Source organism: Balaenoptera ricei, chromosome 9 (assembly GCF_028023285.1).
Source record: "Balaenoptera ricei isolate mBalRic1 chromosome 9, mBalRic1.hap2, whole genome shotgun sequence".
Lineage (NCBI taxonomy): Eukaryota > Metazoa > Chordata > Mammalia > Artiodactyla > Balaenopteridae > Balaenoptera > Balaenoptera ricei.
The window spans coordinates 42,748,916-42,761,345 of NC_082647.1; the positions used below are offsets into that span (position 1 = coordinate 42,748,916).

At 35.4% G+C, this 12,430-nt stretch overlaps 1 protein-coding gene across 1 annotated transcript in view; it reads left to right on the forward strand.

Moving 5' to 3' along the window:
* Positions 1-12,013, forward strand: part of HERPUD2 (HERPUD family member 2) — a 48,820-nt gene extending 36,807 nt beyond the window's left edge. The window contains exons 6-9 of the mRNA XM_059933618.1: positions 6,860-6,982; positions 9,554-9,877; positions 10,585-10,702; positions 11,155-12,013. Of these exons, the coding sequence (XP_059789601.1) occupies positions 6,860-6,982; positions 9,554-9,877; positions 10,585-10,702; positions 11,155-11,316 (727 nt within the window). The 3' untranslated portion in view covers positions 11,317-12,013. The remainder of the gene's footprint in view (positions 1-6,859; positions 6,983-9,553; positions 9,878-10,584; positions 10,703-11,154) is intronic.
* The last annotated feature ends 417 nt before the right edge of the window (positions 12,014-12,430 follow it).

Consider the following 12,430-nt stretch of genomic DNA (forward strand, 5'->3'; position numbering starts at 1 on the left):
TTGGCCTAGAAGTGATATATTCCACTGTCACTCATTACATGAGCAAGAACTAGCCACATAGCTCAATGAATTGCCAGAGGACCTAGGAAATGTAGTCCCTAGCTGGGGAGACACACTTCCCAGCAAATACTCAAGGAGGAAAACTATAGGAGGAAAGCACAGATTTTGGTGAACACATCATTATATTTCCCTCCCTAGCAATGATAATAACAATATTTTATTAATATTTGCTTACTTTGTACCAGACATTGATGTGCTTAATATATATATATAATTTAACAACCCTAGGGGATAGGAAATGTTCTCATACCTATATAAGGAAACAGGCACAGAGGATGCTCCAGAATATATTTTACAAATGATTTTCTTATGACAGAAGCTGAATCTTACTGTGATTTTTAATAAGAAACAGTAAATTGTATTTAAATACAATACTAAAATGGAATGTGCATATAAATATAGATCAAAGAATAAAAATTTCATTGAAAAAATTGAAAAACATTGCATGTATCATGAAGCAACACCTCATGCTTCTTTTACAGCCAGTCCCATTTAAAAAACTTTCATACATGAAATTATTTCATGATTAGTAGATGTTTTCAAATGCTGTTTTTAACTGATAAATACTAGAAATTTGATTGCTATATCATATATTTCTATCATGTAAACAGAAAATTACCAAAGATAAGGAAAAGTCAGTTTTCTCTATATGCTAGTACTTCTGATTTGGATAATTTTAACCTAAAGACTTTGTTAATTTCCATCACTCTGCTTTAGATTTGAGCAAACCAGGAAAAGATCTGTTATCTACTTGATGACTAAGTGGTCTGCTTTAGGCCATTAAAAAACATTATTTTGGAATAACTGAAAATTTGCAAAAATTCTTAAGTTACTTTTTATAACAGACTGGTTAGAGGACACTTAAGAGAACGCACACATATTAAAAACATGAGAGCATTATTTTTCATTTCCATTTCCACATACTGTCTTCTTTGAACAGCCTATCTGATTAAGCTCCCATAGGTTGTGTTCTCTGTATAATGTGGCCAAAGGCAAACCTGATTCCACACACTATAAAATTATAAGCATTGTAAATAGTAATGTTTAATTATTTGGCTGACAAGATCAGTTATAGAATGAAAGATGACAGTGTGTGGAAATGGAAAAGAGAAATACTGATTTCATGTTTTTAATATGTGTACATTCTCTTAAGTGTCCTCCCTCCCTTCCGCTTATTTTTTTTCAAAGGAATTTTTTTAGGTAGTGCTGTGTCCTTGCCTCGCTTCAGGAGGCACCTAACGTTTGGCTGTCTTATTACCTCTAGTCATGTTAAAGTGGAACAGTGGGCACAGGTGTTGCCAGCCTGATCCTCCATCGTACAGTTCCTTGTCAGCCTTTTAGTAGTCACTGATAATCACTGACTAGATCCATTATTTCATTAATTGTTACAAAATGGTAATTTCCTAATCCTATCGTTTCTCTTCTGTTTATTAGCTATGCTTCTTGTATAACACACTTTCTCTCATCATTTTGTTATCCTAAAATACAATCCATTCAAGAAAGGTCTGATAAATGCTGGGTTCTTTATCAGTTTTCAGAGTAGTAGTTGTTTCCCTAGTAACCATGAAAGGTGATGAATGAGGTTTTTTTGTTTTTGTTTTTTTAGAGTGTCAATGTGAACTTAAGACTTTTATTTTTTTAAGAATTTTTTTTGATGTGGACCATTTTTAAAGTCTTTATTGAATTTGTTACAATATTGCTTCTTTTCTATGCCTTGGCCCTTTGGCCCCGAGGCATGCAGGATCCTAGCTCCCTGACCAGGGATCGAACCCACATCCCCCCACATTGGAAGGGGGAGTCTTAACCACTGGACCGCCAGGGAAGTCCCTGAACTTAAGGCTTTTAATATGTTTGTGTTTGGTCTACAGACTATCTACTGAAAGAAGGTAGTCATTCATCTTGATACTCTTTGATACTCTTGATTCATCTTTGGCCTGTGGGAGCCTGTTCAATTTTCTGCTGTGTCCTTTTGCGTTATTTTAGTAATTTTTGGATAGTGTCCTAGATTCATGCTTGACTAGACTTTCCAGGCTCATCTTGATCCCATTCCCAGGGAATCCTGATGAGAGATAGTATTCATAGATTAAAATTTTTATGGTTCTTTTTTTTTTTTGAGCGTGATTTTCATCTTTATTGTTGTGCATCACTTTACTTTAAAAAACAAACAAATCTGTTTATCACTTTACCATAGGAAACAGGGACTGAGTTGATAAAGAAGGTATACTTAGGTAGGAAAAACAAATAACTATGGCTTAGAAGCTGCCACTCTATCCTGACAACAAATAAAAAGCTGAACAAACTGAAAAACCAGTAACTCTTCTTAGGTCTGTCAGAGAACTGAGGTCATAGGGCAGACTGCTGCCCCTCAAATTGGAGAGACAGACAGACATATACAGAGAATCACAACTTAATGAAGCAGAAATCCATGAGGAGAAACCTCCATGGGAACCAGTGCTGGGGTAGGAAAACCTGAATTGTAATTGATGAATTACAGTTACAGTAAACTGAGCTGGAGGGTCAATATGGACGACTCTGGGGTTAAAAACTCCAGAGGGACCCAGTCATATGTGGGCCTCCACACGTTTGTCAGTTTTGCTTCTAGGAGCTTGACCAGGTCCTCACAGTAAATACCAGAGAGGAATTCCTTCGTGTTTCTAGCAAGCAGAGGAGAAAAGAAAATGATTTTGAAATAACACCAGACCATTCTGTTCTTCTTAACAAGGTCTGCCCTCAGGAGAAACGATTTTACCAGAACATCACATGCTAGGGTTTATCAGAGCCTAACCTACTTGGTGCTTCTCAGTATTCCTTCCCCTTAGGTGGGACAGGATGGGCGGAGGGGACTGGAGTTGAGTGTTTCCCTTCCCCCAAGTATGGTTCTTTTTTGTCTTTAGAATTTATCCTATTACAGTTAAAATACTATGTTTTGAAGTCAGTAGAATAAATCTTCTCTGTGTGGTATGCTGCAGACTTGATACACGAGTTCATTTGTTTCAGTTTCTTTGAATTTTTTTTATGTCTTGTTATTTTTTCTTTTTGATTTAGCTTTTTTCTTAATTGCATAAAACATTTCTATGGTTCCAGTCTCAAATCTATAAAACAAGATACATTAAGAGCCCTGCTTTCATTTTATTCCCTTTTCCTGTTCTCTCTCTCCCCATAATACGTAACTACTTTTATGACTTTTTGGTTTTGGTTTATCCTTCCACTGTTTCATAGTGAAAATTTAAGAAAGTGTGTATACACACACATACACACAATGTATATACACACGTATAAATATATCCTTTTCATTCTAACATGAAAGATAGCATATTATACATAATCTGCACCTTGCTTTTTAACAAAATATCACATAACAATATACAGGAGGTCATTCTGTGGGAGGATATGGAGATTTTCATTCCTTTTTACATCTGCATACCAATTCACTGACTGCATAAATTGTGAAATCCACTCTCCTATTGATGAATATTTGAGTTATTTTCCGTCTTTACTGTTACAGATAGTGTTGTAATGAATAGCTTTGTGCGTATATCATTTCAGATTTTTGCCATTTATATTTAGGATAGACTCCTAGAAGTAGAAGTAGGTCAAAGTAGATAGATGAGAGAATAAATGCCTTCATAGGACTGGAATTAAAAACAGGTGATTTCAGGCTTCCCTGGTGGCACAGTGGTTGAGAGTCTGCCTGCCAATGCAGGGGACATGGGTTCGGACCCTGGTCTGGGAGGATCCCACATGCCGCGGAGCAACTAGGCCCTTGAGCCACAACTACTGAGCCTGCGCGTCTGGAGCCTGTGCTCTGCAACAAGAGAGGCTGGGATAGTGAGAGGCCCGCGCACCGTGATGAAGAGTGGCCCCCGCTCGCTGCAACTGGAGAAAGCCCTCGCACAGAAATGAAGACCCAACACAGCCAAAAATAAATAAATTTAAAAAAAAAACAAAAAAAAACCCAGGTGATTTCAGCATGCTGATAAGTGCTATGATAAGGTTCTCTCTTTTTAATCATGAGCTACTGTCCTTGTTTTCAGTTTCTCTCTGTTATTAGGGGAAAGGAGGCTGGGAGTGGGAGTAGGTTGAGTGTGTGGTTCCTAAGAGGGATGAGTACGTACAAAGGCTTAAAAGGGCAGACATGTGAAAATTTTTTCCATATTTCATATTTCTTCAAGCTAATTCTCAGGAGCAGAATTACTTGGGCAGTTGAGTATAAGTGAACATTTTTAAAGGTATTTAATTTTATGAAATTGTTTTTTAAAGCCTTATTCCAGTTTATCCTCCTGGCGATGAAAGAGTTGGGTTTCACTTGTACCCCTTGCCAACACTGGATATTGGCAGATAAAAAATCCCTATCTTTATTTTATTTGCATTTATTTGGTGTCCTAATGATTATTTCCATTTCTATGAGTTCTTTATTTAGAAAAGATATTAACTAATATTTATTGCAAATGTTTTTTTCTAAGCTCAGTGTCTTTAAATTTTATGTTGTCAAATACGTTATCTTTTTTGTGCTTTCTTCTATTGCTTATAAGTTAGGAAAGTCTTCCTCCTTCCATAGTTTTGGTAAATAGTCAATTCTAATTGCATCTAGAGTTTCTGTGGTTTAACTCAATACTTTATTTTAGTCTACTTGAAACTCATTTGAAACTACTTGAAACTCATTTGAATATGGAATGAGGTGAACCTTTAAACTCCCTTCCCCCAACCACCAATTTGGTCATCACTTTAACCAGCTCCAAATAATAATTCTCTATTGTGTTATTTAATGATGCATCCTCTAGAATATATTAAATTCTTATGTAATATGTTTCACTACTCTATTATTATGTGCTTTAACAGTAACTTTATAATTTCATATCAAATAAACTCTTTTTTCTTGTTTTCTGTAGAGTACCAAATATATAACATCTTGTCTGAAGGATAATTAACACAATGGAAAGTTGTAGTATACCAACCTGGGCCTGGAATGTACCTTAGCAATTATACAGTCCAGTAGTTTTTAACTTATTGGTGAGAAAGGGAAGAAGCATCTAGGGGAATTTATTAATTTATTTTCTTGACAACATAGTTTCAATAATCACATGTATGTTTTTGGCTGCAGGAAGGTGAGGTGGGAAGCTATAGTAATTTTTTCTAAGTGATTGTTAGTGGCCTTTTCTTCCCTTGACCTTTAAAAACAGTGACAAAGTCCAGCCTTCACATTTAACAATTGAAGTAATGGACTTGTTTGAGGTTATATTTCCTCTTAGTGGTAGAGATTGGTTGAGTTCTACTTTTAGGGGGATGAGTTTTTTCTTAGTTGGAAATACTAAGAAAATTTAAATATATACCTAGATACAGACTCATATTGTGGCTAATACTTGATTTAGATAGTTTTCATTTTGCTCAGATGCATCAGTTCACTGGGGGAAATGCTAACAGCATTTATACAAATGCCAAAACATTTATATAAATGTTTTATAATACGTCTCTGCTCCAGTGGTATGGCTTTCTCTCCAGATTTGATCACTAATTGATATCTTTTTAAATGTATAGGTGGGGTAAGGTTCTTTTCCTCTTCTTATACAGGACTTGTTTATCAAGAGCTGGGAGGAACTCTCATGGAGGAGTCTCTGCTTTTCCTTCTTCATTCAGTATGTGGGAAAGCTTGGGAAGTAGTGGGGAGGGCTGCATTCAGGAGGCAGGAGGATCTTCTGAGGATGGGAGCCACTGTATGGCTCCTATTATTCCTCCAAGGATGAGGAAATTTCAGGTTACATGCAGGAGAGCTGATGCCTTAATCTAGCACCAAGTTGCCTTCAGTACCGTTTGTTGATAAGTTTTAGCCTCCCAAGCTCTTCTAAATTAGGTTTCTATAATCAATATTTACTAATTGTATGTTAACAGTCTTTAGAGTATAAAATTAAAGTTCATGAATTTGTTAATTATTCTTGTCTCACTCTGGATAGATCAAACTAATATTAGCTAAGATAAAATTCAAGTAATGTGAAGAAAAGGAGAGTTACAAAATTCACAAATTCTGCATTTACTTATATGTTTATCCCTGTAGTTGTCTTGAGGTATGCGAATTTCTGCAAACCTCACATTACACACTTTGAAGTCATGTTCAGAGTTAGTGGTAGGGGAGAGTAAAAATAAAAACAGCTAACATTTACTGAGTACAGACTAGCAAGCCTGTGAGGAAGATTCTATTGTTAGCCCCATTTTAGAGATGAGGAAACTGAGGCATAGAAAAGTTAAATGTGACCACCCACAAATTTTACTGAATTAATAGAATTTTAATCTACTTTAGGAATGCATGTATAAATATGTTCTGCTAATCTTGGTTATTTAACTAAAAAATATTTTACAGATTTTAATAATGTTCATTTTTTATTTTACAGTTGATAGGTGCTATGTTTTAAATAATATTTTATTACTAATGTAAAATATCCTTTTGCTAATTCCCCCAAGTTTAGGGTTTTGGTTCTCAAGAAGAATGTACTAAAAATGTAATGAAAGTATTTTTTGACTTCTGTGCTGAAATGAGAAGATAGCAGATGTTTAATCTGGCCACACATTTGCTTTATTTTTCCATTAAAATTGGGCTGTGATGTTACTTGTTCTGTATGCCTGGGGTCAGGGTCATCTTACATAAGCTATAATGTCTTACTTGAGGAATGCTGAAAATAAGTATTTTTCATTAAGATTTAATACGTTTTGTCAATGGATTACTTGTAGTTCAGAAATAAAAATGTAGAGAAATGCTTTCAACGTCTTCTGGAGCATTAAAAGGCATTTCTTTATTACTCTATTTCAGAAATGTAGACAACCAGCTTCCTGGGCAGGCTGTTCCGGCTGGATTCCCAGTGTATCCCGCTTTCAGCCCACTGCAGATGCTATGGTGGCAACAGATGTATGCGCATCAGTATTATATGCAATAGTAAGTTAATTTGAGTTTATTTTTTTACTCATTGTGTTATTTGCTTTATTTTCTTTTTGATTCTAAGTAAGTTGATTTGGGATTTCATTTACTGATGTGTTTCATTGGTTTTTAAAAATTATTTTAAAGTATTTGGCTAAAGGAAAAAGGGTTCACATCCTGTTCACATCAACTAAACCTATTCTCTGCTTCTCTCTCTCTCCCCTAATTATATTTAGCAGTATTCAGGTGCTTTCTTTAATAGAACATTTTATCTATTTAAGAGGAGAAAACTTAGGAAAGTTTCACTGGAAGGCAGCAAATCTATGTGAAGGTAGGATGTCGAATAAAAAAGGGAATAGAAAGAATCATATGTCAGGGAGGCTCATATTGATGTAGGCTCAGTTGTGGCTAATATGCTTTCTGGACTGTTGGTATTTTAGTAAGTCTTGCTTCTGATCAGCATGGAACAATCTTAGTACCAAATACAGTTTATCGGTTTTCTTTCTTCTGGACTTCCTGTGTGTTCATTTAAAATTTCTAGCTTCTCTTTAATGTTTTCCTGTCCTTGTTTCTGTGATTCTGTCATCCTCTTCATTCTTTTTCTCTTTCTGATCACTCATTTTGTGTCCTTTGCTTTTTCCCTTTTTCTAAATCGTAACATTTCTTGTTCAGTTAGGTATTTGTATACCTACCATGTGCCTTGTGATACTCAGTCTGGTAGGGAAGATAGGATTCAGTCCTGGGCCAGTCATCTTGGATTTCCTTTTTCCGTGGCCTTAGTTGTTAGCTCTCTGTGATGACTCCCGTTCTTCATCTCCTGTGCCTCCTCTTGTGTCTCCACTTAATTGTTGGAGATTTCCATAGAGAAATTTGCCTTTCCCTTAAATGCAGTATGTCTGAAATTTAACTGCACCATCCTCTTAAGTGCATTCTCCTTCTTGACTTCCTTGTCAGTGATACTGTCTCTTCTTAATCATCCTCCAAGCTCTTAACCTTAGTCAGCTTTGATTCTGGCTTCTGTTATCCCTGAATCCAACAACTTACCAAGATGAGTTAGTATGTTGTTTCTAGTTTCTGTCCTTCCCTATATCTTACTTCCAATATTTTGTGCAGATCTTTTCTAATATTAGACCCACTTTACTGCAATCGCTGTTTCTCCTTTTAGGCTCTTTACTGTATTTCATTGTACTACTGCCAGGTTAATTTGCGTAACACATAATTGAGTCTGTCATTCTCCATCCCCTAAAACATCTGATGGCTCTCTTGCCTACAGTGTGAAGTCTGTATCCTTATCCTTCCTCTAGACCTTACCCCATGAAGCTAACCTGCTTTATTAACTTCATATCCTAATGCTCTCCTGTATAACCCCTTGGCTCCAGGAAGGCTCTTTATACCTTACCTGTCGCCATAGTAATGGTTATCATTTGAGTGACTGCTTTGTCCTTAGTACTCCACTAGATGCTTTACACCCCTTGTCTTGTTTATAACCTCAAAAGAACTGTGTAAGATAAGTGGGGCTTATCGTAGTTTGCTACTGAATCATATAATCTTATGTACATCATTTAACTTCTGAGCCTCAAGTTTTCACATTTAATGAAATAACTCACCTATGAATCAGAATGTCCATGAGATAGGAAGTGTTTTGGAAATGAAAGAACCCTCTACATATACAATGTATTAGATAACTGGCTTAAATAGGCTTTTGTAGCCTGGAAAACTTCTATTTTATTTTATTTTGCTATCATGATTTTAAAACTTTATTGTAGAAAAATTTCAACATATAAAAAGATAGAAGAGTGAAATGAATCCCTGTGTTCTCATCACCCAGCTTTTCAACATTTATCAATTCATGACAGTCTGGTTCTACAACTTTCCCCCTTTGCTAAATAATTTAAAGCAAATTTCAGATATATTATCATTTTACCGGGAGTCTTTTACAGGAACATTTATTCTGACTTTTAAGCAATCAAATTATAAGCAAACTTCAGGACCACAGTTCTTCATAACTTGACAAGGACCTACACCAGTGTTCTCCAGATGGAGTTCCCAAAAGTCAGGATTGGGGTTGAGGGATTGTTACCTGGGATCTTGTTAATATTTTAAAATACTAATACAAATCATTTATCACTGAGAGTGGACACACAGGGTAATGATTAATGTACTTTTTTAGACAAATCTTTCAAAACACGGGTCTCAGGAACAGGTGGTGGGTGTGGGGGTCATTTATCGTCTGTAGAAGAGCAAAAGAGGCCATTAGTGAAAAGTTCTGGGAAAAGATCTGGTCATTACCTTATAATTTAGTGAAAGAGAGAAACAGTAGTGATCACATGGCTGTTCTGATCTCTGCCACCTCTCCCTGCTAACCTAGACTACCAGGCTGGGAGATCATCCTTTCCTGAGCTACTCCTGCCGTCCATGTTGGCTCCACTTTTCTACTGGAAATTATGCTTACCTAGGAAATGAGGTGCGGGAGTTGTGATATTCCATATTAGGTTTATGACAAATACATATGACTTCCCAGGAAGTTTTGAAAAATATAGTATATAAATGTTTTTTTCTTTTTAATATTTATTTTGGTGAATATTTCAGTCAAGCTGCAGTTTCAGCTCAGGCCACATCAAATGCCAACCCAGCCCAGCCTGCTGCTTCACAGCCTCTAAATCTGGCACACGTTCCCGGAGAAGAACCCCCGCCAGCTCCAAACCTAGTGGCCCAAGAAAATCGACCCATGAATGAAAATGTTCAAATGAATGCACAGGGAGGTCCAGTGCTAAACGAAGAAGACTTCAATCGAGACTGGCTAGACTGGATGTACACGTTCTCACGAGCTGCAATTCTCCTTAGCATTGTGTACTTCTATTCTTCTTTTAGTCGGTTTATCATGGTAATGGGAGCCATGCTACTGGTTTATTTGTGAGTGATGTTCATTCACTTTTTGTGGTTTCTTTTAATTACTTTCTAAAACTGTTCAACACGGAGTCTGGCATGTGGTAGTCTGTTGTGAATGTTGAGTGAAGGAATATGAATGTTGGCCTTCAGATATCTGGCATCAAAAGCAAAGCAGGTTATGTTACGTAAGAACATTTATCAGAATTGTCTAGAAGCAGATTTTTTCCTTTACTGTCTTTTATAAAAATTGTTAGTTCAGTTAGACATGCTCTATCAATTATTTAGAATTTGAGGTGTGTATGATGCAGTCTTGCAGAGGATATGCTTTTTAATTAATTATATTTATCAATAGTAAGTCCTATAGGTATAGGTCAGATTTCTTTTCATAAGCAGACTAACTGTCCCTTGCCCCCCCCTTTTTCCCAAGAGGCAAACAAATATCTAGTTGAATTTCATTTTGAAAAATATCAAAAAATGATTTTATGACTCCTGATATGTCTTAATATCTAGCATAGAGTCAGTTAAGCTCATGATAGACTTTAGACTTAAATTGATTCCTGTTTTCCTGTCATTGTTTTGAGAGGGGTAGTTCTTGGCCTGAAGTAGGAGATTTGGTCTTTTCATTTATCATAGTTCTAATCATTTTTCTCTTGTAGGACACTAATGTTTGATAGTATTACAAATAAAAACAGTTGTGACTTACTTTCTTTTCTCTTTATTTTACTGAGCAGACACCAAGCTGGATGGTTTCCTTTTAGGCAAGAAGGAGGTCAGCAACAGGCTCCCAACAATAATGCCGAAGTCAACAATGATGCGCAGAATGCAAACAATCTAGAACTTGAAGAAATGGTATGCTAATGAGGTTTTCGTATACTTTAAATATAGATGTTTCTTCAGTACTGTATGAGACCAACATAATAAAAGACTCTTGGGGTATTCCATAGTATTGAAGAAAAGTTAACATGTAAATGTGTGGTTTCATCTAGGAGAACTTATAATACTGTCAGTCATAGAATTAAGTGGAAAGAACTAATATCATTCTTCCCAAAAATAGTCTAAAAAGAAAATTATGCACACAGTGAGAATTTATTGTATTAAATTGGCAGTTATCCCTTTGAACTTGAATGAGGAATTTATCAATTTTGGATTTAATGAAGATTTCTAACGACCATGAAGTTCCACTTCCATATTATATGCTCATATTCCTTCTTTAGGAAGAATTTAACTCTCTCCTTTTCTGTCATGAGTTAATTGTAGCTGTTCAGATCACTTAGGAATATGTTTCTTCTTTTGTTTGAAAGGAGCGTCTTATGGATGATGGGCTTGAAGATGAGAGTGGAGAAGATGCAGGTGAAGATGCCAGTGCAATTCAAAGGCCTGGATTAATGGCATCAGCTTGGTCTTTTATCACCACCTTCTTTACTTCACTAATACCAGAGGGGCCTCCCCAGGTTGCCAATTAGACCTGAAAAACTGTGCCAGTTGCAAAGGAGGGTCTGAATTTAGGAAAGTGTTTTAAATAACAGTGCAATTTCAAAAAAATTTATTACTTTCTTTTCATCATCATGTATAGAGGTGTTTTTTTTTTTCTTTAAGCTTCTCATGCATATGAATATTTTAAGCACAAATGGACTACTAAATGTGTGATTTTTTTTTTTAAGATCTTAACATAGCGTAATAATATTGGTCTTCCAGGTTTTATTAATTTCAATTATGTATATTATACCAAGACAGACCTGTTTGTGTGTCTTCTTTAAAGAGCTGCTTCACATATAAATGTCTAGCTAATATCTCAGCCCTTCAGTGTATAATTTGAATACATATATCTATTTTCTGTGAATTATCCTGAAAGTTTTAAACAGAATGACCTCATAGTTTTTAACAAAGAATATTATTTACCTAAAATGTGCTAGTAGCATCTTGCCCAGCCATAAAGCAATAAACTTCTCAATAATCTTAATTTTGACATTTGAATAAATGGAAACTTTCTATTTTAAGGGCATATCCCATCGATTGGAATTAGTACCTTAAAAAAAAAGGCAGCTCTTCAATGGAATTAATAGTGATATAAAATGTTTGATATAGGCAGTACTTTTATAAAATAAGATTCTGGAAATTGCTCCCTGTAATTTTTTAAAATAAAAGGTCAATTATGGTAAACTGTCTTATGGGATATTTATTCAAACTCTTCCATAATGTACCCATTACATGCAAAATCTATGTAAATTTCAGTAGTTTTGGGGTTGCTAAAGTCTTCAAGGTCATTTTCACCTCTTTCCATTCCAGATGGATATCTTCTAGTTCTCTGGTAGTCTGAAACCTCATTAGTTTATTTAAAAATCCCTGTGAAAGTCAATTCAATATTTCTTAAGAAATGAGTAAGTTTCTTATAGGGTAGCTAATTAAAATTGAATAAGTGAGGATAGGAGAGCTTACTATGGAAGAACTTTTATCTCATGATATGTATTATAAAGTAATATATGGTACTGGTACAGTAATATATGATTAGATAATAGAACAAAATATAAAATTAAGAAGACTCCATGAATTATTCTCTGAGTTTTTTTTTTTTTTAAC